The sequence below is a fragment of the Coccomyxa subellipsoidea genome (assembly GCF_000258705.1).
Source record: "Coccomyxa subellipsoidea C-169, whole genome shotgun sequence".
NCBI lineage: Eukaryota > Viridiplantae > Chlorophyta > Trebouxiophyceae > Coccomyxaceae > Coccomyxa > Coccomyxa subellipsoidea.
This window is the reverse complement of record NW_005178041.1, coordinates 2,149,978-2,176,908: the sequence shown is the minus strand read 5'-3', so window position 1 is coordinate 2,176,908 and position 26,931 is coordinate 2,149,978. Positions and strand designations below refer to the sequence as shown.

The 26,931-nt window shown below is 52.3% G+C and overlaps 5 protein-coding genes across 5 annotated transcripts; 2 read left to right on the top strand and 3 right to left on the bottom strand.

The window, feature by feature from the left end:
- The first annotated feature begins 1,979 nt into the window (after positions 1–1,979).
- Positions 1,980–10,048, top strand: COCSUDRAFT_27169 (multidrug efflux transporter AcrB transmembrane domain-containing protein). Its single transcript, XM_005651159.1, has 22 exons — positions 1,980–2,147; positions 2,284–2,315; positions 2,491–2,722; positions 2,851–3,063; positions 3,170–3,433; positions 3,570–3,917; positions 4,048–4,209; positions 4,333–4,584; positions 4,701–4,952; positions 5,108–5,248; positions 5,376–5,579; positions 5,681–5,834; positions 5,953–6,053; positions 6,192–6,343; positions 6,592–6,720; positions 6,897–7,089; positions 7,401–7,661; positions 7,913–8,016; positions 8,182–8,324; positions 8,421–8,590; positions 8,938–9,154; positions 9,440–10,048. Exons 1-22 carry the CDS (start codon positions 2,085–2,087, stop codon positions 9,616–9,618), a joined length of 3,966 nt encoding a protein of 1,321 aa, XP_005651216.1. The 5' UTR covers positions 1,980–2,084; the 3' UTR covers positions 9,619–10,048.
- Positions 10,049–10,721: 673 nt separating this feature from the next.
- COCSUDRAFT_59191 (hypothetical protein) lies at positions 10,722–13,030 on the bottom strand (the record flags this gene model as incomplete). The annotated part of the gene is made up of 7 exons (XM_005651158.1): positions 10,722–11,122; positions 11,444–11,567; positions 11,692–11,831; positions 11,933–12,028; positions 12,110–12,345; positions 12,498–12,807; positions 12,943–13,030. The coding sequence occupies 7 exons, from the start codon at positions 13,028–13,030 to the stop codon at positions 10,722–10,724; spliced, it is 1,395 nt and encodes a 464-aa protein (XP_005651215.1).
- Positions 13,031–15,431: 2,401 nt separating this feature from the next.
- COCSUDRAFT_59190 (hypothetical protein) lies at positions 15,432–17,305 on the bottom strand (the record flags this gene model as incomplete). The annotated part of the gene is made up of 8 exons (XM_005651157.1): positions 15,432–15,456; positions 15,574–15,893; positions 16,000–16,185; positions 16,322–16,501; positions 16,632–16,702; positions 16,807–16,852; positions 16,947–17,121; positions 17,235–17,305. 8 exons carry the CDS (start codon positions 17,303–17,305, stop codon positions 15,432–15,434), a joined length of 1,074 nt encoding a protein of 357 aa, XP_005651214.1.
- Positions 17,306–19,630: 2,325 nt separating this feature from the next.
- On the bottom strand, positions 19,631–21,106 carry COCSUDRAFT_59189 (hypothetical protein; the record flags this gene model as incomplete). Its single annotated transcript, XM_005651156.1, has 5 exons — positions 19,631–19,837; positions 19,989–20,189; positions 20,558–20,682; positions 20,762–20,854; positions 21,094–21,106. The coding sequence occupies 5 exons, from the start codon at positions 21,104–21,106 to the stop codon at positions 19,631–19,633; spliced, it is 639 nt and encodes a 212-aa protein (XP_005651213.1).
- Positions 21,107–22,277: 1,171 nt separating this feature from the next.
- Positions 22,278–26,171, top strand: COCSUDRAFT_59188 (hypothetical protein; the record flags this gene model as incomplete). Its single annotated transcript, XM_005651155.1, has 10 exons — positions 22,278–22,298; positions 22,394–22,524; positions 22,662–22,785; positions 23,141–23,273; positions 23,392–23,897; positions 24,020–24,563; positions 24,667–24,755; positions 25,067–25,207; positions 25,666–25,798; positions 26,161–26,171. 10 exons carry the CDS (start codon positions 22,278–22,280, stop codon positions 26,169–26,171), a joined length of 1,833 nt encoding a protein of 610 aa, XP_005651212.1.
- Between the last annotated feature and the right edge of the window lie 760 nt (positions 26,172–26,931).

Sequence of the window (26,931 nt, the reverse complement as noted above, 5' to 3'; positions counted from 1 at the left end):
AGAACGCCTTCTGCAGCAGCCACCCGGCCTGCCGCTGCGCCTGATTGTCATAGACTCCATTGCGCACATCTATAGGGATGCTGCAGACTTCGGCTCAGGCATGCGAAAGACCCTCAATATACTGCCGGTCACTTAAGGATTTTCACGTGAAGTGAAAGGCATATTTTATGTGAAGAGGATGATAAGGATGCATAACACAGCAGACACGAGATAAGTTGCTACTTGTGCTGGAGCAGGGCAAGGACGAGATGGGTATGCAGAGAGGACCGCGCAGCTCTTCAGAGTGGCAAATGTACTAAAGAAATATGCGAGCGTGTACAAAATTGCGGTTCTAGTGACCAACCAGGTCAGTGCTCCATGATACTTATGTGCTTTCACTGCACATTTCGTATCTTTCTGAACATGTGCACAGATGCTGCTTTTGCCAATGACTATTACTATTATTATTATTCATACTATTACTATTACTATTACTATTACTATTACTATTACTATTACTATTACTATTACTATTACTATTACTATTACTATTACTATTACTATTACTATTACTATTACCATTATACGCTTTCCTGCCAAGAGACAAGGTGCGTCCTGCTGACAAGCAATTAAGATATGGAGGCCATGAAATACAGGTGATGGATGCTGTTGGAGGAACGGCAGGGCCGGAGCCAGCATCGCTCCACAGTGGGGGACTCAAGCTGATGTCATCTGGGCGTGAGGTCATCCCTGCCCTTGGCCCCTCATGGGCCTGCTGCGTCAATCTCCGCATCTTCCTGTCCCGCCTGACTGCCGCTGATTTGCAGTATGTGCCTCAGGTGCTGCCATTCACTCATATTACCGGAAGTTAGCAGCTCTCTCTGCTTCTAAAACACCTGATCACCACATGTTGGGACGAAAGTTACCGTTTGAGCTTGATGTGATTACTAAGGCAGTGCTATTTGCTGGGTATAGCAGCAGGGTGCGTCTGGGGAGGAGCAGCCTCGCTGCATGCAGGTGGTGTTCAGTTCATACCTGCCGCAGAAGTATTGCTACTACACCATCAGCCAGCGAGGCATTCAGGGCTTGAGCGCCCTGAATCGCTGAGACCTCATCAGTGTTTGCTTGAGGCTCTGCAGTGGATGGAACAATGCAGCCAGCGCCCTCCATGCATGCATCATCCTTGGACAATTGGCCTGACGAATAGCCAGCTATGAAGGGTGATATCTTTTGGGGATCAGACTGGACCCCCGGTCTGGACCGATGCAATCTTGAGCACATTGTGGCACGCTTTATCGACTTACCTTGCCTTTTGGCAGGAAAAGAGTATATTAATGAATATAAGATCGACATTGCTTGTGCCGCACGCAACAAGGAATGCCCGGTGGTGCCAGAGTTATTACCTGCAACACATAGATTCATTGTAACTCAGTGTGTAGATTGGTTTCAAATCAAGTGGTGACCTTGTGCCAGTCAGTCAGTCAGTCGGTTACATCTATTCCAGTCACCTCAGGCTGATCAGATGTCTGACTCTGATCGTCAGAGTCAGCGCCCAGCATCACATCCAAACATTCTGACACAAATTTGGTAACCCCAATCAAGTCAGCCTGCCAGAAGAACTGCAACATAGTAGGACACTGAAAAAGTGAAGAATACTTGTCCCTTATAGGTTGCAGGTGTGGGCACTCAAACCAGTAGGATGTGTTGCCACTGGCAGAGCAGCGACTCGATGCTTTACAAGAGTCTCCCCGGGATTCCAGTTCGAACTTCCAAGTTGGAGTTTGGCATTAAATTGCAAAGCAAAATCGTACATAATAGGACGAATACATGTATGACGTTACTGTTGTTCTGGATTTTTACTTTGCATGCCAATGGCTGTTCCATGCATGGCACAGCCTAAATTGGACATGTCCCAGAAGAAGTGACTGTGTGCGCCTGATCAATGGCCTGTAAGCGATCGTCTCCTCGTCAATATGCTTCCAAGATCAGATCATGTAATTGCCAGTTATGTGGTCATGCAATTGTAAGCCAGTTTATTGCGCAAGACAGCTAACAACAGTGCATCTGCAGAACATGCCGATCTGCAAAGGCAAAAGCGCTTGAGAATGCATCTGCACGGCATGCAACGAGGTTGCTGCACAGTGTTGCTTCTATTTCTGCTCTCAGTGGTGAGAATTTGATAAACATATTGCACAAAGAGTGTTCACCACTATTGTTGATCTGCTAGCCAAGCTTAGTCAGTCATGCTTACTTTTAAGGTTGAATACCTTCAGCTGATGCCTGAGTGTTCTTAATGCTTCACAGGTCGTGCAGGTGCCGTGCTCAGCAGTCTATGGGTATGATAGAGCTCGATCATCTCGCTGCTTGACCTGTGCAACCTTCCTTTTCTATACCTGCCTTCGGATCATTCTTATTGCCAAAATAATTGCAGTTGAACATCAAAAGTTCCTCCTACTTCTCCATATTGAGGATGAGCCACCTGATATTGATATCTGTCGTCTCCGAATGAAGGGAGGAGCCAGATTGGAGGACCAGGACACATGAGAAGGGTGTCTGTGCCACTTATGGCATCTGTGGGCATCGCAAAGATGGAGATGTGCTTAATTGCGCGAACAACACAGAGGCACAACCCGTGAGTGATGCTGCTGCACGGAAGCTGCAGGACGTGTGTCCTCAGCTTGTGGCAGAGACCAATGGCAAGTTCTGCTGCACTGAGGAGCAGATTGACACTCTATCTCAACAGGTCTGTATCTTGGCTGGGTGATTGTGCGCACATCTGATGGTTCTTGACCATGCATTGGACCTGCATGCAAAATGATTTTCAGATCAATGCATCTCTGCCTGTCTAACACCAATGTGCATGCTCTGCAGATCCAGATAGCTGGTATCTTCCTCGTTGGTTGTCCAGCTTGCAACCAAAATTTCAAGCATTTCTTCTGCACCCTCACATGCTCGCCAGACCAGTCCACTTTCACAAATGTCAGCGAAATTCAGAAGGCTTCTGACAACAATAAGACAGTTGTGGAGGAACTAGACATCTTTGTGGCCGACAGCTATGGGAAGCAGTTCTATGACTCATGCAAGGTAAGGTGGCCCTTCCATGCCTGATGTGGCATTGAATATATCAGGGCATGCATAACTGGGGATGGGAATCATGTACTGTATATGACTTTCAAATGCTCTTGCCCAGGATGTCGTGTATGCAGCCGCCAACATGAAGGCCATGAGCTTCATCGGCGGAGGGGCAAAGAATTTTCAGGAATTCTTTGAGTTTCTGGGGATGGTCAAGGACAAGCGTGTCCCCCCTGCCGGCTCTCCCTTCCAGATGAACTTCCCTGGTGAAGCCCAGACACCGCAAGGCATGCTGGCGGCGAATGAGAGCGTCCCAGCATGCTGGGAGTCCGCGCTCAAATGCTCCTGTGGTGATTGTCCAGATGGACCTCAATGCTCTCCGGTGCGACCATTGCTCACTTTGGTTTGCTGCACCTGTTGATCCAAACAACTGCTGGTGACAGGCGCAACCACTTGGCACGTTGCAATTGTTTTGATTCTATCATAACTGACATGAAATCTGGTTTGTCATCATGCAGCCCCCTGCGCCACCGCCGCCGCCAGTGACGGGGTGCACAGCTGTGGGGATGGCACCGGATTCCATTTCCTGCCAGGACGTCAGCCTCATCCTGCTGTACATCGTGCTGGTGCCTGTCCTGGCGCTGTGCATCCGCTACAAGACCCTGCATTCATGCGGCGAGCCCCTCACCTTCAGGAACATGCTGGGCCTGGCAGCAGCCTCCCAGCGCAGCAACATGTGGGCAGAGGAGCTCGCCGCTGCTGCTGATGCAGAAAGGGATGCAGAGGAGGAGCCACCAAAGTCCCTGGGGACAGGTCTCCAGTACTCCTTAGTCGAAAAATGGCTGCGCAGCTGGTACTTTGAGCAGGTACTGGGAGTTCACCATGAAGATTATGTTATCTTGCTTACACGACCATGTCCTGAAATTCATGTGAGGGGCCTTTTTGACAAATGGACATGGTAGACCATTTCCTTGAAACAGTTGTGATTGATCTCAGGGGCAGCGGTGCGCAAGGCATCCCTGGCGGGTGCTGGGCTTTGCAGTGCTGGCTGTGCTCATCTGCAGCCTGGGAATGCTGCGCTTCAGAGTGGAAACAGACCCCCAGCGCCTGTGGGTCGGCCCAACCTCCCTTGCGGCAACCGAGAAGGCTGCATACGAGGTAAGTGTTGCATTCAATTACCTGCATGTCGCTCCATGACAGTAACAATACAATTTCAGGAACAGAGCTTCTGACTGACTTTGCACAAGAGCAACAGCAATATTCTTTGTTGCTTTTTTGCAGGAATCCTTTGGTGCCTTCTATCGCATCGAGCAGCTGATTCTGTCAACAACTCCAAAGGCCGCATCTCAGTACATTGCCCAGTCTGGGCTGCCATCGATAGTCACTGACGAGAACATCAAGCTGCTCTTCCGAATGCAAGCTGAAGTCGACGCCCTGGAGGTGTCAGTGGGCGACTCCAATGCCACTGCAACGCTGCAGGATGTCTGCTACAAACCCTTTGGGGCTGCATGCGCCACGCAGAGCATCTTACAGGTCTGTTCGAGACAACCCGCTTTCCATTCAGCCCATTAGTCAGTTTGATCTGCACAATATCACAATGTGATGCTGACTTTTCTGCAAATAATGATGCTGCTTCATGGGTGTTGCAGTTCTGGAAGATGGATGAAGACATCTACGAGAAGGGAGAGCCTCCATATGGCATGAAACTGTCCCCGGACTTTTGCTTCTCTCACTGGTCGACCCAGTGCCGCTCTACCTTCGAGGCACCCATGGACCCCCACGTCATCCTGGGCGGCTTCCCAAATGGCCCAGACTTCCGCAATTTCTCAGCAGACAGCACTGCATTTGTTGTGACCTTCCCAGTGGACAGCTCCTCTGGCAACAGGTGCTCCTTGCCTCTCGTTTGAGCATTTGCAAAACTGTACCTGATATTTTTAATGAAACATGTCCATGGCTGGCAGAAATCGAATAGCAGTCACCTACAGAGCAGCCTTGAAGCTTCAGCAATTTTGCAAAATTCATGATCTGGGATATTTTGTGCAGGGCGGCAGCTGAGGCCTGGGAGGCAGAGTTCATAGAGCTGGCTCGCACCAAGCTAACACAGATGGCGGATGAGGCTGGCCTGCGCCTTTCGTTCTCAGCAGAGCGCAGCGTCACTGACGAGCTTGCTCGCGAAAGCTACGCAGATGTTAGCACGGTGCGGCAAACGCATGTCTAGCTCCCAACATGCATTCCTAGAAAGCTTGCCTTGAAATGACCAGATGAAGAAAGTAGTCCCTGACTGTGTTCCTTTGATTTGCTGCATGTTCCACATGTGTGCACAGGTGGCCATCTCCTATGTGGTCATGCTGGCCTACATTGCACTGGCGCTGGGTTACTACCCACGTGGTGCCAGCCCTCTGGCAGTGCTGGTGACCGGGAGGGTGAGCCTGGGCCTGGGCGGCGTTCTGATTGTGGCTGGGGCCGTGGCTGGGGCTCTGGGCCTGTGCAGCCTCTTTGGCATGTGGTCCACTCTGATCATCATGGAGGTGCGCACTCCTTGCATGCAATATTCGCATGGTACTGCATTAGTTGTAGCTTGCACATTGCAGATCTGTGGAAGCCAAAGTGTGTGTCTTCTATGGTGCAGGTTATACCCTTCCTGGTGCTGGCTGTGGGAGTGGACAACATGTTCATCCTGGCCAATGAGCTCGATCGCACAGATGCCAGCCTGCCACTGCCAGAGCGCTTGGGCCGGACACTGGCTGCTGCTGGGCCCTCCATCTCCCTTGCTGCCACTGCAGGTCCGACAGACACTCTGGAAACCCAGTATGGCAATGGCTGATGTGCATGACGATAAGTTCCTGATCTTCACAATCCTTTTTGGAGGTTGTGCCGCGCTTACACTGTGTACTGTTGCAGAGGTGGTGGCATTTGGCCTGGGAGCCTTCTCTACGATGCCGGCTGTGCGCAACTTCTCCATCTGTGCGGCGCTGGCAGTCTTGCTGGACTTCTGCCTGCAGGTGACCATCTGACTGTTTGAGTTTACTAAGGGCAGTGATGGTTCTTGGGTTTGCTGAAATGATATCAGCATATACGGTAAACGGTATGTCAACCCCATGTGGATGCTGCTATTGTGACGTTTGGTATCTGCATGACAGGTGACCGCATTTGTTGCTCTGCTGGCCCTGGATGCTCAGCGCATACGCGAAGGGAGGCTGGATGTGGCGCCATGCATACAGCTGCCACCCAAATACCTGGGCGCGGCAGCTGACGGCCACAACGGCCATGGCTCATCTGAGGAGCCGCTGCTGTCTGCGGGGTCATCGGATGAGATCCCTGTCTCCACCAACGGTGCCACCACCAGCAGTCCGGAAGGTAAGAAAGTAAAACCTGATGCATTCACTGGCATGTCCATTTGCTGCACGTGCAGTGCACATGCAGTGACATCCACTAGGATGCATCTATGGCATTCTAATTCACCAAAAGTTAGACGCAATGGTCTTCTCACGCTGCAGGTGAGGTGAGCAAGGGAGCGCAGGGTGGCTGGGGTGTGTCGAGGGCGCTGCAGAGGTACATGGCCGAGGTGCACGCTCCGCTGCTCCTCAAGCCTGCAGTGCAGGGCGTGGTCCTGGCAGTCTTCCTGGGCCTCTTCCTCCTGTGCTGCGGCGCGCTACCACACATCTCCAAGTGAGCCCCTCTCATTCACGCCTTTCAATTAGCATCATGCGCATCTTGGTACAATTACTGTCCCATGACCCGCCGCCTATTTGCGTCGGCATATCTGGCCCTCGGGGAAGAAAAAACGATGCACGCTGACAATTGACTGCCTGCAATGACTAATGTGAGATTGTGCTTGCATGCAGGGGCTTGGAGCAGGAGACGGCGCTGCCCAGGGACTCCTTCCTGCAGCCCTACTACAAGGACGTGTACGAGTACCTGAGGGTGGGCCCGCCGCTGCTGCTGGTAGTCAACAATCTCAACATGACCCGCTCCTCTGGCGACATCAACGCTGTCTGCTCCATCTCCGGCTGCAACGACTCCTCCCTGCTCAACCAGGTCAGCCTCCCAGCCGGGCACATGGCCCTTTTCCAAGAATTTGCATCTTTTTGTGGCCCTGGCAGCATGCAGGACATGTATCAGTAATCTCAGAATGTTCTTAACGTTCAGCTTCCAACCGACAAATTGCTGCCCCAGAGCAGCCTGGTAACTCGGTAAATCATGCAATTGAGCGCGGGAGTGGCAAGCCTGACAAGGCCTGACAGGCTTGTTCTGATGAGTTGAAAAATATTTTACCACTTGCCAAAGCGCTTGTCATATACAGCGTCCAAACTTGGCGACTACGTCTGACATGCCAGCTGTGCTGCCAGGTGGCAAACGCGGCTCGCACGCCCCAGCAGACGTACATCGCGGCCCCAGCGGCCTCCTGGCTGGACGACTTCCTGTCGTGGATATCGCCGCAGATCCCGCGCTGCTGCCGGGCCACCTCCGACGGCGCCTACTGCCCGCCGCCCGACCAGCCGCCCTGCTCCGTCAACGCCTCCGCTTGCGCTGACTGCGCTGTCTGCTTCCGCGCATCGGGGCCCCCCGGCCCGGACTTTCTCTCTGACGGCCGGCCCACCCTTCACCAGGTGCCCCTCAGTTTTTCCTATCTCTGCTGACAGTAAAGAACCTCGATCGGGACCCGCATATACACAAGGAGCCCCCACCCACATGCCCACATGTGTCAGCACGATGCTCGTTTCAAGCGGGATGGCAAAAGCATAAGGACACAGAGCCCCACACAGAGTGAGTGCCATGATCGCTTGGGAAATTCTGCGCCCATATGTGAACTTTGCAATGATCTGGTGTACAAGTATGACTGGGTCGTTGCCTGGTGCAGGTGAAGGAGAGGCTGCCGTGGTTCCTGAAGGCGCTGCCGTCGGAGGACTGCGCAAAGGGCGGCGCGGGAGCATACAATGGCGCCCTGCAACTCAGCTCCAAGGAGTCCAGCGGCATCAAGGTGCAAGTCGCTCACGCACCTCAACATCTTCATCAGGAATCCCGTAAGGTTGGGTGGTGTTTGACAAAACAACACCGTATCATTCCGTATCATTTTTTATGGGGCGGCAGGAACACTAATCACCTAACCATGTTGTTGCAGGGACTGAGCTATGGAGTGGTTGAGGCATCCAGCTTCAGGACGAGCTACGTGCCACTGAACAAACAGGAGGACTTCATCAATGGGATGCAGGCACGCCCACCCCTGCCTGCTGCTCTCCTTCCTTACAATGCATCAAGAGCTTTGCCTCAGAGTTCTCTGCATGCAAGTGATGAGAACCTGGTGATTTGCCCTGTCCAGGCTGTGCGCGACTTCTTGGCCAAGGTGAAGCAGGATCTGGGGCTGGAAGTGTACTCCTTCTCCATCTTCCACGTCTTCTTTGAGCAGTACCTGACCATCGGCCACGATGCGCTGGTGCTGCTGACCTTTGCCACGCTGGCCGTGACAGCTGTCGTCTACGCCTTCACTGCCTCCCTGTGGGCTTCTGCGCTGATCTGCATCGTCCTCGTCATGATACTGGTACGCAGCATGACTTCCTAGACATGGACGCTTCCCTGCTTTGTCACAAACAAACCTTGACATGCATGCTGTCCTGCTAAACTTCCCACATAAACAGTGAGGCACCCTTGACTGCTGATAAAGTTAAAGTTTGATCTTGTATTGTTGTAATTGTTGTAATTGTTGCAGTTTGATCTTGTAATTTACATAGCAGGTCTGTTTGAGTTCCCAATTGCACAGTGTGGCACTGTTGACTGCTGATAATGTTGAAGTTTCATCTTCTATTTCAGATTGCAGGTCTGGCAAAGCTGCAGTCTGCTAATGTCGGGTGAGTGAGAATAAAGGACTGACAGAGGGTGGGGTGGCAGGTGGACTTGCTGGGTGTGATGGTGGTGTGGGGCATCCAGCTGAACGCGGTGTCCCTGGTCAACCTGACCATGGCGCTGGGCATCTCTGTTGAGTTCTGCGCGCACCTGGTGCACGCATATGTGGTCGCCCCGGGCTCGCGGCCGGCACGCACTGCCACCGCGCTCGTGGAAGTGGGCGCCTCCGTGCTCAGCGGCATCACCCTCACCAAGTTTGTCGGTGAGATGCTCCATCTCTTGTTCCCCTGAAAGCCGCCAGAACACACACATGGGCTACTTTGATTTGCTCCAGAATTCCTGATCCTCTGCGTGTACTGGCAGTATCTTTGCTGTCTGGCCTCATGCCAAAAAAAATCATTGTTACTATTTCGAGCTGCCCTCGCCAAAAAGCAAGGTGCGTCTGCAGGCAAGCTACAGGTTAAGGCTGCCAAATATCCAATTAGATGATGGACTCAAAAGGCAAAGCATGGCAGCCCGATATATCAAGAGAATTCTTGTGCTGCAGGCGTCATGGTGCTGGCGTTTGCCAAGACAAAGATCTTTGAGGTGTACTACTTCCGCGTGTACATGGCTCTGGTGGTGCTGGGGGCCGCACACAGCCTCATCCTGCTGCCTGTGCTGCTGGCGCTGGCAGGGCCGCCCGCTCTGCCAGAGAAGCCGCGCCCCTTTGACGTGAGGAGCTGAGGACCCTGCTCGACCGTCCTTCTAGACAGAGATGGCTTTGTGAGTCAGAGGTTTACAGAATAGTCTGCGCTTGCTTGAGTAGTGTGATAGTTTTCTCTGATTGATAATGGTGCTCTATTGGACTGTGAGCTGGAAAGTAAATTGGCTTAGAAGCAGTGGGCCTTGTACGTGTCATGGTATTTCAGGTCTTATCATGCCTTTCAGGCGAATTTTCCTTATCTGGACAAATTTTGATTGCAGTTCGTTATCCAATTTATTTTGTGCTCTGATTCCAGCAAACGGCACACAATGTATACCTTACACCCGGTACCGCTTTAGTAATTTTACAGCAATCTAGGTTCTTGCAGGACTTGCAGTGACAGTGTTCAAACAAATTTGTGGCAGATATGGAAAGAAAACAAAGGCATATCAATGTAATGGTATAGGCGGTTGTTCGTCACCTCTGCAGCAATTGCATGCTTGAGCACCTTGCCATGGCCATGGAGCAAACAATGGGCAGATCACATGTGTGCACAGAATTTGGTCAACCCCAGGTCTTGACACCAGGGCCCGCCTGTGCATGCAACACTGCTGAAGTTCAGCAGCTGAACATATATACAGAAAGAAATAGCTGAGCATATCAAAAGCAGGATTAGCATGGAAGGTCAACGTCTGCATGGCATGGCTGTCACATCATTCTCAAATTTGCTCTGAAGCACTCGAAGCAATGGTATCTGTCAAGGAGTGTACAAGTGAGTGTTCTTACTGGGGAGCTTTTCAGGCGCTCTCTCAAGTTAGCGCCATCTCTATTCACCCTCAAAGGAGGCCCCAAGCTCTCTTTGACTGGGAGGGGTAGTCATTTGTTATTGTACATTGTGCCTTAATGTACAACGGGAGGACAGTTGTACAGCGTTCCACAATCAGAATGCCATTGTCAGGCCCGTCGGCCAGGACAGTGCTACACAGCACAAGCCTGTCCTTTGCCTGTGTTCAGCCCGGGTCACGGCTGACGCGGGCCGTAGTTCGCTATTGCTGCTTGAACCCGATATCGCAATCTTGATGCTACCATCCTGTACAGGCGCGCTACGGCATGGTCTGATTGGCGCGCTGCTCTCAGGTGGGGCTCAGGCGTCGGGCCTGCTGACACCGAAGAACTTCCACACGACCTCCATCCCCGTGCGCAGGCGGCGGCGCCTTCTCGGCTGCTGCACCTCCCTGCCACCCTCCTCGCCTTGCTCTACCTCCTCAGCGGACCTCTTGCGCGAGGGGCCTTCTGACATCAGATCATTAGCCTGCTGCGCGGCTGCCTGCGCGACGGCGATGCTCTCCTGGGCAATGCTGGCGCCCAGCTCGGTGCCCACCAGGGTGGGGGGCAGGCTGGCCGTGGCTGTGGCGCCGTCCAGCTGCACGCCAACGACTGCCGCGGCGACTCCCTGGGGCGTTCCCATTGCCTGGCTGATAGCCTCAGCCACCGCGCTGTCCCCGCGGCCCATCACCACCTCCGGATTAATGTCTGTCCCGAACCCTGCACATCCACAGTATCTATCACAGGTCGGCCCAGATGACTGGTTTTCAGACCCAAAGGGGTCATCCATAACCAAAACGTGCCTTCTTAGCACTGCTTAAATCATCACATGTCACAGCATCTTCCTGGTGTCACCCATGCCTGTCTCCATGCATGCCATGCATTTTCCAAGAGCGCGAAACTATGAAGGCCGCCGACATAGACTCGATGGTGTTCATCGCTCCGTGTGGAATAATTTAGCGAGTGCTCGTCGTGAATGAGATGCCCAGGGCCATGCTTCCTGTCACAAGGCGGCTGAGAGACGAGAAAAGAACGTCGCACCTGCAACAGGGGTCTGTAGCTGTAGGCCTCCAGGCCCCATCTGGTGCGCCTGCTCTATGATGTGCAGGCCCTGCTTGATAGCGTCAGCGCGCGGCGACGGCGGCAGTCTGCTCAGCAGGCGGGCCTGTCATGCCACACATACTGCCCTCAGCACTTGGCTCGATTAATGACATGGCAAACCACGGAGACTACACCGTTTGGCTCCAAAATATCTGCAGCATGTATCAGGATGCTGCTGTCCTGCTGACCTCTATAGCGGAGGGGCTTCCAATGTCTATGCTGCCTTCAGCAGGGCCTTGCCCAAGCGATGGTGACAAGGGGTTCTCCAGTGCGTCAGATGCTGCCATGCCAGGCTTGGTTGTCTCTGACGCTCTCTTTGCCCACAGGCCTGCAGCGAGCAAGTACACATTGCAGCTTCTACCAACAGACAACGTCGCTACAGACTCGCCCATGCAGTGACACATGCCCTGCAGTGCAGCAGAGACTCACCATTCGCAAAGCCTCCAAAGCCAAAAGGCTTCATCACTACACGGGAAATGGTCCCAAGCATGGTCTGAGGCTTGGCGCTGCTGTCTGCTCCTGCACCTGCGCATGTCACAGACATTCGTTCCGCAGAAACATGCGCAAACAGAAAGCAGAACCTGAATTGTCCGTTTCGAGATTGACTCCATCCGATTGCAGTAGACATTTTGTAAGAGGACGCCTTGCGATTCTTGCCTTTGACAACAAGGTCTGGGCTGGCCTCAGTGTTGAGCTTGGGAGTTTGGGCTTCTTGAGGCTGCCCCTTCTCGGCGGGGCTGTCCTCCTCTTCTGCACTGTTGTCCACGGGCAGGCTTGCATAGATGCCAGGAGAGTCGCCGCCCACACCGGGTGCTTGAGTGACGGGCAGCGCATCCGAAGCCCTGCATTGCGACATACACATCTGACACCTCAGCAAAAAATAAGATATGTTCCGAAATTAGAAGGACGGCTGCAGGACGAACCAATCTGATAAGGCAATGCCCTGTGACATGATCAGGTGTACAAGTGTGTAACCCAGGAAATCATTGCTCACCAGGCCTGCGGCGAGGCAGCCTGACCAGTGGCGCCCGCATGCTCCTCATCATCAAAGCGGACCGGAGCCAAGCCGGTGGGGCTGTCAGGGAGTGGGGACAGCTCCATGGATGCCTCCAGGGCGCTTGAATTCTTTGCCAGTGGCTCTTCTGGATGATCTTCTGCTTCCTCTGCATCCATCGCAGTTGCATTGTTCACCTCTGATGAAGGGGAGTCGCCATGCTTGTTGGATGTCAATGCTGGCTTCTGCCCAGGATCATTGTTGCCAGTGCTCGGGCTGTCTTTCTCGCTATCAGGCGCATCGTTCCAGCCTGCAGGAATGAAACAGTGCATCTTAGAGAAGTTCCGTGCCTCATTCTCTTCACAGAAGATGGCGACATCGGGCTGATCAGGTAGACTTCCTCCTTTCACGGATGGCATATCAGGCCCTGCCATAGGATTCTCACCTGGAATGTTTTCAAGGTCGGCTGCTTGAGAGGGTGGTATCTCGCACAAAGCTGCAAACGAAGCGGGGTCGAGTGCTCTACCACCCATGATCAACTAGGTTACACTTTGCAAGTCTGCTAACTACCGGCTTTAATACAATTATCCCGCCCGATCGCTATGAAGAACCAATTCAACCCAAGAGAGATCGCAACTGCAGTTCCCAAAATCGACAAGCCTGCTGTGTGACTCGGCAGGGCTTGAGGCAGGGTTTGATCTTCAAACCCCTCGATTTTGGTGTGTACAAAACAGAACAATCCAGGCAGACCAGATTTGACATGCAAAGCCCTTGAGAAATTGGATTTGTCTGAGAATTACTTTGCATTGCAAGAGGGGACTCACATCTGAAGGAGATCGAGCCGCAGGTGGGTGCAGGTGCGCTCAGCAGTGCAGGCAGCCTATCCTTGTCAGCCTGAGTATCCGCAGTGCTTGCGCCAGCATTGAGTTGGAAAGGACTCCTTGGATTGCCCCCATTCTGACACGCCAGCCTCCCGTCTTCAGTCGCGTCCTTCCTGCTAGATCCTGAGTACCCTTGCATGTACGATAGGCTCTTCTCTTTTGGCTGATCTTCTCCAAGAGCCGGGTCATCATCATGATGGCATGATGCCTCATGACCTGCATGCATGGGCAGGTCAGTCACTTGCACCACAAAAATGCATGTCCATAATACTGCATGCCAACGACTGGCAGCTGCAGTGCAAAACATCAGCATTGGCATGGCAACAACCATGGCAGAGTGCCCTGTCATTTGTGCTAAAGGGCTACGCTGCAAAAAGGTGGTAAGTAGCATCAAATGCACTCTACAAAGCTGCCCCAAATTCACGGTACAACTCGTCACTCAATTGCTTCCGCAACCCTGGGAAAGATGCTCACGGGCCAGACAGAGGTGTCCACTGTAGATTGTAGGTGAGGCATCCCCAAAGCTGCAAGCTTCTCGAATGCTCTCCGCATCCCTCTGTGGCTCCATGAATTCTGCATCAATATTGATTGCAGGGTTGCGCAGGAAAGCTAACAGATCATCCTCCTCATCGGCATCTGCACACACAAGAATGGGCTCGACAAGATGCGACCATTGACGATCTGAAGGTGTTACATGCATGCTTCCTGACACACTCCGTACAGGCTTTGCTTCCTGGCAGCCTAAAAGGACCTGGGCATAGCATTGGCTGTCTCTTTCAAGAGTCCTGCAGATGGCTGCATCCTGCCTGTGCTTGCTACTCAGTGCCTGGTGCCTCAGCTAGGAAGCACTTCAAGGTCAGTTCAGTCAAGAGAGATGCAAATCTGCCTTACCTTGCAATGCTTTCCAGCGGTCCCTGTCTCTTGGTCTTGGAGGACTTGGTGATTTCCTGCAGCAACAAAAAGCTTTCAGTCATCTAATTATTTCTGATCTTTATCCTACCTCCATCATTATCTTTGTATTGACAAGATTGTGTGATCAGAAGTCAGCAAGAAGGACTTGTGCCAAGCGAAGTCAGCACCGTTCATAGTCGAGGAACGTTTGCTTGCATCCTTGCTGCTCAGTTTGATCCAGAGCAAGGACGCCACTTTTCTTGAGAAGGCTTTGGGAGGCATCGGGCGTTTCCAACATGTGCCTGGACGACGGTCGCTTCCGTATCCTCATGAACTGAAGTTGACTTGTGAAAGTGCCCTCTCTTGAGCGACACCTCGGTCTGACGCCAACACTAGAAGCTGAGCAATTGGCAGCGATATTGATGCTGTTCCAGATGCTGGGCTTGCAACGATCATCACACTAGATTTGCGATTTGAGCACGCAATTTGAAGGGTGCATGCAAGCTTGGGCAGAACAGAATCTAACAAGGTAAATGGAAAGGGCATTGGATGCATGAGATTAACCATCAATTTGGATCTCGAAAGACCAAGCTGCAGCTACTTCAGTGAGTTGCAAGTGTCTAGCTCTACAGGGTAGGGCCTACCTCCTGACGACAGTCAACTGTGATTATCACAGAAGCCGGCAGCACCACCGGTACCGTGGCTTCTGCCAGATCAAGTGACTTCTGCCAGATCTTCTAGAATGATAATGCATATTGAGTTTGTCTGTATTCAGAAGATAGAAGCCATCACACTGGATATTTACAAGGTAATTCACAGTTGCTGAGCGCTCATGCATCGCACACAATCTTGCAGATACCTGCTGCTGCTTATTTATATGGCCCTCAAGGCATGTGCCACTAGTGCAGGTAGCATTCAATCCGTAGCTTCCTTCAGAATACAATGAAACAGTAAATTGGACGTCTCAGTGAGGAACCACTCACATATACATGCTCCTGCATCGCCCATCAGCTTGTACAACCTCAAACAAAGGCTTATAAGTGGTAATTACCACTTGACTCAAACCCCACTCATTCATTCTTTTGTATCACTATTACAACTCGTAGTCCTCCAGTGATCTTGGCGTTTAGTTGCATTTCAAACAGAAAGTGTCAAGAGCCGCTCAGTAGCAGAGCTCATACCTGTACCTGCATGGGCAGCCCAAGCTGCAAATGCAGAACAGCTATTGCACACACAGCACTTTGGTGCGCGAAATGCATTTGCTGCATGCGCGCTGAGCTTAGTCAGAGCAGCAGCTGTCGCACATGTCTGTGACCTGGCTGCCAGTCTCCCAGTCAGTGTCAGCCCCGCTCTCAAACTGGTCGTCGTTGCCGAACTCTCCTTTGATGGCGTTGAAGGGGCTCAGCAGCAGGATGGGGAAGGTGTTGCCCATGAGTTTGGATGTCAGTTTGGGGCTTGTCATGGCTCTGGGACTGCCCATGCCCCGAGGGCTGCTCAGTTTGGTCTTCCCACTCTCCAGGAAGTTCTTGACTGCCTGGATGCCCTCACTGCTGTGGTTCACAATTGCCTCCAAGGGGACCTGGTACAGCTCACCAGAGCCCTTCTGAGAGCCTTCCTGCAGGGCCTGCAAGCAAAGAGAGACACCTTCAAAGTCTGGGATGTCGAAGTGGTCACACATCAGCCAGTGAGCGTGAAACACATTGTCCAGTGATACTTAGAGGGAGGCTCACCTGTACAGCGCGTATGGCTTGGGACATGACGGTCGGGGAGACAGGCGTGTGCACCAGCTTCAGGTCCAGCCACAGCCGCACGCTCTGCTGCAGCTCATTGCAGAGCGTCACCAGCATGGCAATTGAGCCGCTCCCCTGGAGACATGCTTTCAATGTCTGCTCCCACGACGCTGCAGCCGCCCCCATCTGCACATGCCAGTACCTTCTCTCACACTCTTCTTTGCCTCCTCCTCAACGCAGGTGTGACAGCGCTTGCTGATTGATCACTCCTGGCTTCAGAACAAAGCGATGTGTCTGCAGCTTAAAAGGAAGAGGTTCATACCGGCAGCGTGGCGCCATCATTCATGAGGTGGGAGCGAAACTCGTCCATGCGGGCAGCCACCTCGACCACAGTGTCCGCTGCCTTGAGAGCGCGGCGCCAGCCGGGGCGCCTGTTGCGCCAGCTGGACTTGACTGCGTGCCAGGGCACCGTGTCCTCCAGGGACAGCAGCTGGCTGCGAGCCTGCCATGCCATCAGACAGCAAGATCAATGAACCCTCTACGACACTTTTGGTTGTGTGTTCTTGCAGCTTCTCATTACAGGGCAATAGATGAGGTAGCGAACGGTGCGCTTTCAGATGTATTGCACCTACCTCTTCCAGGCTGTCCCTCTTCTCCGGGATACTGACTGCCACATTCGCCAGCGACTGTCCCATCGGCAGGTCTGCACCCGCCAGGGCAAAAGTCAAGTGTTAGTGTTGCATGATAGCTTACGTGTCACAGGAACACCAACCACAGCAGTGGTACTTCTTGATGCAGAGGGCCCACCTGCTTCAGCTGCCATGCCAGATCCATTCAGCGTATTCATGTCCACCTGCAGGCGGGTACAAAATTTAGCGAGTTTCCACGGCAAAAGCCCACAGAGCCTTAGAGCATGTAACCTGGCCTTTTGCTCTCATTGCTTGTACCTCGTACTCGCGGTCCTTGGTCTGCTTGCTGAGGTAGCGCTGCTGTATTCTCAGAGTCTCGGAACCGTCAGAGGTGCGCACAATCACCCAGCCATTCCCATCCAGTCCAATGACATCCCCATCCACTCCAGTCAGCTGCTGTGCGCTCCTCTTGCCTGTGCTGGCAACCACCACCCTGCCACAGGCATAACATGCATTTGGACATTGCTGGAAAGATGGCAAATCCATGCATGAGAGGGAATTCCTCTAAGGAAACAACAAATACTGCGAGGGCTTCAGTAGGTGGACCTGTCTCCGATCTTGAAGTCTCTGCCCCGTGTGGAGAAGTCCCCAGATGACTCCTTTGTGCCTGCTGGCATCTCACTTCGCCCACTTGCTGCAGGTATGTCTGTATGTGCCTGCAGCAGACAGGTGAACCCCATTGCCTGATGTTCTGAGAGAAAGAGGTGCAGGATAAGGATTGAATCACATAGCAGCATTTCTCTGGGAAGATAGTGAGGTCCTGGACCCGTAAAAGAGATGCAGCAATGGCAGCAGCAGTGTGGAGTTGTTGTGCGTGCACGGCTGTTGCGAAACCTCCGTCGTTGACAAGAAGGTTGACGAGTGGATCCTGGGACGTCAAAGATGAGATATTGGTGTTGGTACAATCCACTTCAAACGTGGTGGGGTGGTCCAAAACGGTGCCTAGGACGCGTACTGAAGCTCATGCTAGCTATAGGTCGCAAAGCAGGAAGCAAGGTAGATTTGCGAATAAGACGGCACGTAGGCTCCAGAAGAGGCACCTTTGCTTTTGCTACACTCTGGCTGGGCTGTTCCTGCTCTGTCAAAGTACTTGCCCTGCTCAACAGTTGTTGAAGGAAGACATTGGCTGGCTGGAAATTTACATCTTGCGAATAGGAGGACGCTGCATTGGAATGATTCTGGTCATGGGTGTAATGTATACTGGAGAGCATCTCCGTAATCAGCCTGGCCTCTCAAGCAAGACTCTGGAAAAGGACTTGCAGCCCTATATAGAGAACCCAGTTTGATGGCAGCGGTTTCATTCATAGACTGCGTCAACCTTATCAAACGGATAATACACTTGCGAGAACAGTCAAAGGGCATACAAAGGTTGCCTTGTATGATGCATCCAGTGGGGCATCTGCGCAGTGAGTTGTGAGTTCTGAGAACGGTCCTAATCTGGCCAGCCGGAGGAAGCAAGGCGAGTATAAGTATAATGCAGAACCTTGGAGGAACCTTGGAGAACCTTGGAGGAAGCGCGTCATGCTGCAGAATATAAATAGTCGCCCCCAAATAGGGCGTGACTCGTCTCCTTGGCTGAATCATTCTTCGATGCCTTCTGGCTGAGGCTGCCTCAGTGAGGCATGCATGAAAGGTCACATGGCGAAAGTCTTGCAAGTCAATTGATTTGCTTGCTGCCAGCTGGCAGTGCTGCACTGCGGCAGCGGCCGGGCAGCCCATTGGTAAAGAGGCTGGGGCAGTCGCAACAGTTGCGGCAACTGCAATTTCAGTGCAAAAGCTACCAGGCCGTCACAGTGATTGTCAGATGAAGCTTCCTGATTGCAAGTGATATTCGATGTTGGCCCCACTTCTGCAAATGCATGCATGCCATGCAGACAGTGTCTGCTGCAAGACAGTGTTCTGCGCAAGCATCACCACAGATATCATAGATATTGCGGAACTGCCAATGAAGTGGGCCTTAGAAACTCTGCAGCAAGATTCTGTCGATATCCATTTGCAATTAAATTAGATGAGCACACACTATGACCCATGCAGAAGTGGTACTATAGAAGAATAGGAAGCAGAATTGGCAAGCCATCAGCAAACAAGCCAAATAGAGTGGGGCTCAGGGGGCAACCCTGTTGTAGACCAGTCTCAGAAGGCAGGCTCTGCCCCGTCAGTAACAACTTTTACTGCCACCGTGGAATTAGCATACAGGGACTGAATGGCAGCTGCAGCGAGTATCCAACCGTCAATGGCCAAACGCCGCAAGCAGTGTCCTCTTCACTCTGTCATACGCGCCCTTCAGATCAAGAAAAGAACAGTACAGGGGCTCCTGGGCATGACTCTGCCGATCAATGAAGTGCTGCAAGGTGAGCAACTGATGGACCGCGGACAGCTTGGGCCTAAAGCCAGCCTGTGTGTCTGCATGCATCTTGGCACCCTCCGTAAGCTTGAAAGACGAGCATTCAAATTACTAACATACAAGCTCATGATGGGCTCAATCACTGCAATTGGTCGTAATTCAATGTGTCACGCTTGCTGCCTTTTGTGTGCACAGGGGTGAATAAAGTACCATTCACGGTCTGCCTGAGCTGTTACGGTATGCCAAGGGCGAGCGGGAGCCAGGCATGCCTCCTCCAGAGAATGTCCTGGCCCCTGCTCTGCCTGCAGTGTTGATCTGCCTTTGTTGCTGGGCATGCCTCAGAATTCGTCAATAGCTAATTGATCTTGCTGTATATTCGTTACCCAATGATACATGCATCAGGAGAAATAAAGGCATTAATGTACAAACTGATCAATCTATGAAAAAATAGTACATACAGTGTATACGCTACGTAGCTATAGAGTGGCACATGTGGCGCACATTGGCACATGTGCCACATGGATGAGGCTTCAGGCTGATCAGATCAAGCACCCTGAGCCTGATCGGATCCGTGCTATTGAATGCACACTGATGCCCCTCAATCATCCTCATCAGACGATGAGTCACTCGAGCTATCACTCGACGAGCTAGACTCGTCGCCAGGGCCAGACCAAGGCTGACCGTCCATCCCGTCCACATCGCTGTCTGCTTCATCCTCAAGGGGCTCCTCGCCAGTCTCTTCCTCCTCCTCCTCCTCCTCCTCCTCATTATCATCTTCAGTCCTGAGGCTTTTTCTTTCAAAAGCCTGCAGTAGGATCCATTCCAGTATTCAGGTCTTCTGATTCGTGATGTTACTGTCCGCCATGCTTCTCTGCAACCCACCATGGAAGTGCTCCACAGTACAGACCCAGATTGGCGCCTTGTCCATGTGCTTGAAGGGGTCCCAACCGGCTCACCTCCAGTTGCTCTTCCTTGGAGAGACCCATACGCCCTCTCCATTGCTTCCGGAGCATCTCATCACTCACGCCACCGCTGCTGCCGAATTGGACATCGGCCATAGCATCAAGAAACTCTTCGGCATTATCAGGGTTGATGCCTCCAAACCAGTCTCCATCGCATGGGCTGACTGCGCTGTACACGACAATGTTGCCTGCATACTGCACCACAAGATCCCATCAGACCATTCGCCGAGCTGCTTAGAGGCGGTGCTTGCCACTGCCAGGAGAGCTGCTTGAGGACCAGCAAAGTCTGCAGTCATCACCTTGTGACCTCCAACATGTGAACAGCGGAACACTTTTATATTCTCCTGCCACTCGCGCTCCTGGATCAGAGTCTGCAGCCTCTGAATAAGCTTGTCCCCGATCACTCCACATCTGAGATCCCGATTGCCATGGCAGCACCTGCATGTAGCCCATGTCTTCTTTAGTCCATCATTCACCCGTGTCAACTCAACAGGGGGCGGCATCAAAGGAAAAGAAAGCATGGCTCCGTACACGAAGAGGCCCAGAGGCGGGACATGGCGAACCAAGCGCGCGATTTTCTTGTTGAGCATTGGCGGGCTGAAGTCTGGGTCGTCCTCAGTTGGTTCTGCCACTAGGGACGCAATTACATGGTCGATGCTCTTGATCGGCAGCCCTTTGAACCACACTCCTGCAAGCACCCACATCATGTCAAAGAGCCTGTGTGATGTGAGGCCTGCTGCTTTGGAGCTCGAGGACCTTTCCCATACCTGCTGGGTAGATGAGCATGTCCACTTTCTCTGGTGGGACTGGCGGTTCTGACACCGGATTCGCATGCTCATACGCAGTCACCTTGACAATACCTGCACAGCAGATCAAGAATTTGCTCTCAGAAAGCTGCCATGAGGTGGCCACAGCAATGTCAGGCTTGGTCAACCACTACCCACCATCAATGTGCCTGCGACGATGTGCGATGGCTGTGAAGGTCGCTAGGAATGGGGGCAGCCTGCAAAGCTTGCTGCTGTCAGTTTATGAATGTGCCAATGTATTGATGACTGCATGACCAATGATGGGGACTCAGGGAACCTCACCGTTCAACAACCTTGGGCCACCATGCCCCAGGGGCCACGTCCTCTGTCTGTTGAGGTGCACATCTCAAGAAAATGTGATGAAAATAGGTTTTGACTGTGCCAGGGCATGGTGCAGTCACTTGAGAAATCTGATCTCGGTAGTTCGTTTGTGGAGCTTGTGCTGCACTTGCTGCTGCAGCCCGGAAGGACCTGAGCGAAGTCAAGCAACATCTCTGTCGCCTGATGGTAAAGAATACATTAATGAAGAGCATTTATTTCTCGGGCAGTTACGGTACCCAACGAATGCAGCGATCTGCAGTTGCATCGACTTTTCACTCCTACAAGTGATACTGGAATTAAAAGCTGATCATCACTTACATGTTGTAAAAAGCAATTCAGGAGCTCTAAGTCTGCCTAAACTTCATAGTATGCCAAGAAGTGGATGGCAGAGAAGCTCAAAGAATGTCGGTGATGAGTCATCAGTTGCCAAGCAAGATGAGATCACATTCATCGACCAGACATTGTTCGAGAACGCTTACAGGCGGCTGTGATATTCGCATTCCATTGAGCATATGGATCTCCTACTACATTGGGCTGAAAGCCAGGTGAGAGTCGCCAGATCACCTTGTCAAACAGCAAAGATTGTGCTGATCTGCAGGGCTGCCTACTTCTGTAGCCAGTATTCCAGTATTTGATACTATTCAATATACTGATGAAATTCATATTGCGGTACTTGAAGGGCTGTAGCTTTCCAGACATAGAAGTCAGGGGAAGACAACTACATGCGAAAAGAGACATTCCGAGTGACGGTAGGTCCCATCACAAATCCAATAGACAAAATAAAACCACACTTTGTCATTGTGCGAAAGCATGCATTCAACTAAAAGGAGCTGCTGGTTGAGTTTAAAGCACTAACTGTATATGGTCATTTCTCGGTGCTGCAGCTGCTCTCTTTGACATTCCGCAGCATCTGCTGCTCCATGAGGGCCAAGCTTGGGATGACCAAGCCTATGGGAGCGCTTTCCATCAATTGAAGGTGTGCACGCACTCCACTAGCATGCTGACAGATACTGTCAATTGTGCAGAGCTCTCACATGCACATGTGTGAGGGGCCAGGAAGAGGTTGGTGATGCCCTGGACAAGCGGTGGACACTGTGCCTCCTCCTGCTCATTGAGCAAGCTCGTGGGAAAGACTCAAAATGGGCTCAGTACATCAATGTCCTCCCGCAGAGCTATGGTGCGCTATAATGCAGCGCTTCATGGCTGCTTTTGCAAGGCCAGCTGGCATTATGAAGAGGATACATAAGGAACCGCTTATTGCGTGCTGCAGAGGACCCGTTGTGGTGGTCAGAGGAGGATCTCAACATCCTGAAGGGTACTCGTCTGGGAGCAGCGGTGGAGCACTACTCAAAAGGTCTGGAGGACTTGCGTGCCTGGAGAGCACGATTGTGCACCATACAAAGGTGTGTGCTGCATTATGCTTAAAGCACTGCTAGGGTCACATATGGCTGCGTCTGCTGATCAGCAGTCATAATCACCTGCACATTCCTGGGATCATGTGGTAATCTGTGATGTGTTACCAGTTGCACTGATGGCACAGGGAGCTTGGTGGCGCGAACGTTCTGGAAGGAGAGAGTGGGCAGTGGGCCATGTCAGAGACAGCTCTCAAATGGGCAAAGTCCACTGTGTGGTCGCGAGCCTTCAACATCAAAGCTCTGGGTGTGGTGCAGACGATACCTCTCCTGTAGCATCTGTCAGGGCACATTTTTGATTGGCCTTCTGCATTCTTGCTGCTACCTGTCACAGCAAGCATGACACTTGGTGCAGCGGTTCAATTTTGTCATCGTTGATGCAGGAGCTGCGCGGAAGGAAGGCATTGCACTCATTCCTGTGCTAGACATGCTCGATCATAATCCCCAGCAGCACGTAGCCTGGCACACTGGAAACACAGGCGAAGAGAACTTTCGCTTCCTCACAAAGTCTGCAATTACAAAGGTTATGCTCAGCAAATTTGTGTTGGCATGGTATTGGATCTTGACTGCTCATGAAGCATCTGACCATCAATATGCAACACTGCAGGGCGACCAGCTCTATTCCAACTACGGCCACAAGTCAAATGAGGAGCTATTACTCGGATATGGATTCGTTTTAGAGCCAAACACCGCTGACTACTTCAGCGTATCGCTGGGCTTGGAAGCCTCCAGCGCTGCAGGTAATCTCCTAATTACTAGTGTGGCAAGTTTGCTCAAAGGCACAGGCCCTTAAGAGTCATGGAACCCCCAGAGCAAGGCCATAGGTAAAAAATTCTTGATGCTTTCTTTTTGTGACAGGGAGGGAGAGGGCAGCCCTGCTGCGCGCATTGCTGCAGCGCCTGGGCTTGCAGACAGAATTTTATCTAACACGTGCTTTCCCGCTTCCGTCGACTCTGGTCGTGGCTGCAGCTGCCTGCTTGTTGCCCAGCGCCCAAGCATACAGTCTTCTTGCAACAGCCCCTCCTCCTGCCTCAGGCCCAACAGCAGACTCCAGTGATGGTGGACCCCCAGATAATGGGGCAAAGCACGGTGAGAGCAGCGAGGTGCAGCAACAGGAAGGGATGGTGTCGGGCATGATAGAGGTGCAGCCGGCCCCATTAGCAGCAGCAGCCGCGCCGGCGGGAGGCCCTGCTGTGAGGAGCGGCCTGCAGCTTGCCTGCCCGGTGGCAGTGCACCTGCAGGCCTTGCTGGCGCTCAAGCAGCAGCTCAGGGGGAAGATGGAGAAGCTGCAAGGCGGCAGCTTCCACAGTGACATGGAGCTGGCCGCAGCTGCGCCTGCTGGATCAGCCGCCCACATGGCCCTTGTAAGCTCCTGCAACGTGCCCACCCTGCGGCAAAAACTGCACAAGTCTGCTAGATGAAAGGGAGCAAAGCGCGATGAATATTAGTTTTAAGCGGTATGGATCTACCGTTTGCAATTGCGCAGGTGTACAGAGCAGGCCAGAAAGAGATAGCGCATGCAGCACTGGGCGAGCTGGCACAGCAGACCGAGGCCTTGCTCCATGCTGCCTTCACTGGCGGCTCCAGCCAGGCAACCCCCGGCAGTGTCCTTGGATCGATTCCACAGCAGGATTCGCCATCTTGGGGTGCGCTGAGGGAGCACCTGGCAGGGACAGCATGGCACTGGGGGCTGGAGGTGCTGCAGGAGTGTCAGCCAGGGCAGGAGCTTGCGCGCTTGCCGCTCGCCGCCGGCGTGGTGGCAGCCAGCCGGGCTGGTCTAGTCTTACAGCTCGCGCTGATGCACATTAGAAAGGGGCACTCAGCGCTCAGTGCCACAGCACCCCAGGATAGTTGGCCTGCTGAAGCCGGGAGCAGCGATGCATGCCACGCCTCAGAGACGGCAGGAGAAGCTTGCTGCACCAAAGGCAGTGCGCTGCTAGACCGTCTCATCCAAAATGTTGAGGTCCCTTTTGCGGCCTCCCTTCTCTCCGGCGATGTGGGCAGCCTCTCCGCAGCTGAGGCATTGGCAGGTAAGATAATTACTCATCAAATTTATATTCAGGCTTCACATGAAGAATCTTCAGGGTTCTTGGCAATCTAATGTCATATTCTTACCTATGGATTGGAGCGCAGGAACACAGCTTGATGACCTCTTGCAAGAAGAGAGCGAGCAGTACCAAGAGCAGTATGCTGCGGCAGCCCCTTCCATGAGGGCAGCCCTTGTAGACATCAACAAAGGAGCACAGGCAAATGGCCATGGCATGTCTGAGGCAGAGGGCGGGGCCCCAGGCGATGAGCTTTGTCCTGGACTGAGCCATGGGGAGGCGATAAGAGCTCTTGCTTGGGCAGATGCAGTTGTGGACCGATGTGGAGTTCCAGGCCCCTCTGGATCTCAACTGGCCATCCTTCCACTCATCTGTGCCTTGCCAAAGGTGGGCTCCAGGGACACCCAGAGAACCAAGCTCTTTATAAGACATGCTTTGTACAAAGTATGCCCATGTTGGATGTTGACGAATCTTTGTCTGTCCTGCAGGTTCTGCGCAGTTTGGTTGTGGATTTCAGCTGGGAAGAAACAGCAGGAGAAGCTGTACTTGTACTGTCTACGCCGGTGCTTTTGAAGGCCGGGCTGGTGCTCAGTCATGCAGCCCTGCTCCAGGACAGCAGCTTTGAGACCGTGCTGCTGAGTTGGGGCCTTTCCTGCTGTAGCGGTGAGTGGGTTTGGGATAGCTCCATTCTTTCTTGGCCCTCTGCTCACCATAGCATGCGTTGCGGGCATCCATCAGGAGGGCACTTCCTAACAACTCGCAGTTGAAAATATCTCTGACGTGTGCAGATCTCCTGGCAGGCGCTGCTGACACCAGCTATTCTTTTGAGCTGTGCATAGATCCTCCAGATGAGCACCCGCATGCAGAGTTGTGCAGGAACCTCCTTGTAGCAAGCGGTCTTGGCGGGACACACTTTCTCTCCTTGACCACAAGTCAGGTGTGACGCTGAGTGTCAATTCTTAGGAGTCTGAATATCCCAGCGCCAAATTCTGTCTATTTCAAATATCAGAACTACTTCAGAACTACTTCACCTTATTTTTTCTCGCTAAATGCACACTGCCATGTAAAGGGTTGTACTTTCACGCAGGAGCCTTTGCTGGCGGCTATTGCGGTGTGTTGCGCTGATGAGGATGGCCTGAATGCTATGGGATCGTCAGACCTGCTCAGACAGCACGCTGCAACAGATACTGCACCCAGCGGCAGTGAGTCAGGCACAACAGGTGAGCATATCGAATACGGGGGTGCTGTGAAATCGCTTTTCTCCGATATGGGGTGACCTGCACATGATTTCGCAGATACAAGTGTGACATTAGCTGATTTTGGGGGAGCAGGGTTGGGTGACAGTGCACAATCCCCTGAAGAGGAGTCCAGACAGCAATGGGTGGCTGCTGAGAATTTTGTAGCAGCTATCAAGGGTGACAAGCACCTCATGAAGGCTGCACGGCGTCAGCTGAAGTCATTGTTGCAGGATGCACGGTATGAGTCAGCTACCACTCCCGCCCTGATCAAATTTTTCTAGACTTTTGTATGCTTGGAATGACAAATTTCCCTTGCCATCAATAATGATGTTTTAATATTGCAGGTCTGGACTGAGTCCTTCTGATCAGAGTCCTCATGAGTGCAAAGACAATCAGGAAATTTTACTTCCTGTCCTGGAATACAGAAGCAGCATGGAAAAGATACTGGATTACAATTTGAGCATGCTGCAGCAACACTCAAAGAGGCCTCTTGTTGCAGACACAGCTGCAAAGAAACAAGGAAAGAGTAGGCACAAATAGTGAGAATGTAAGGAATACCGTGGCTGTAAGAATAGACAAAAACCTTCCATTTGGGAGAAGTATGCAAGCTCCACAAGCATTCTATGGCATTCAATTTGCATGCAGGTGAATAAATCTTCAACCTTTGAGGAACAAGAGTAAGCCATGTCGAGCATCTGTACCCACTCTTCTAAAAGAGGCGCACTGATAATGTACATGAAGATGGTCAGCCCCAGCACATAGACAATCCACAGACAGCAGCAGGCAATATCGCCTGCTGAAAAATGCTTTATGTTAGCATGCCATATTTGCAAGCGCATTTGCATTTCTGGGATTTCTGGGCAAAAGTCCCAAATACGACAACAGCCCGCGCCTGACAAGCTCATGCCCATGTGGCACATACAATTGGTGAACAATGTCAATGGCAAACCCGTGCACACTGTGACATGCCAATTCCACATTTAAAGAATTGTAGAGAGCGTTCGTGCAGAATTTTCCTCACAGAAATTTGATCACGGCATCGCAAGGGAGAAGTGATATTGTCTTGCAGAGTCATTTGGAACTGCTCGAGGTACGTCTGACAGTGCTGCCAGGCA

Coding starts and splice junctions, on each gene's coding strand:
- COCSUDRAFT_27169 (XM_005651159.1), top strand. CDS start 2,085: ATGCATCTGCACGGCATGCAACGAGGTTGCTGCACAGTGTTGCTTCTA. Junction 5,249..5,375: donor GCTACGCAGATGTTAGCACG/GTGCGGCAAACG, acceptor ATGTGTGCACAG/GTGGCCATCTCCTATGTGGT. Junction 6,721..6,896: donor GCGCTACCACACATCTCCAA/GTGAGCCCCTCT, acceptor GCTTGCATGCAG/GGGCTTGGAGCAGGAGACGG.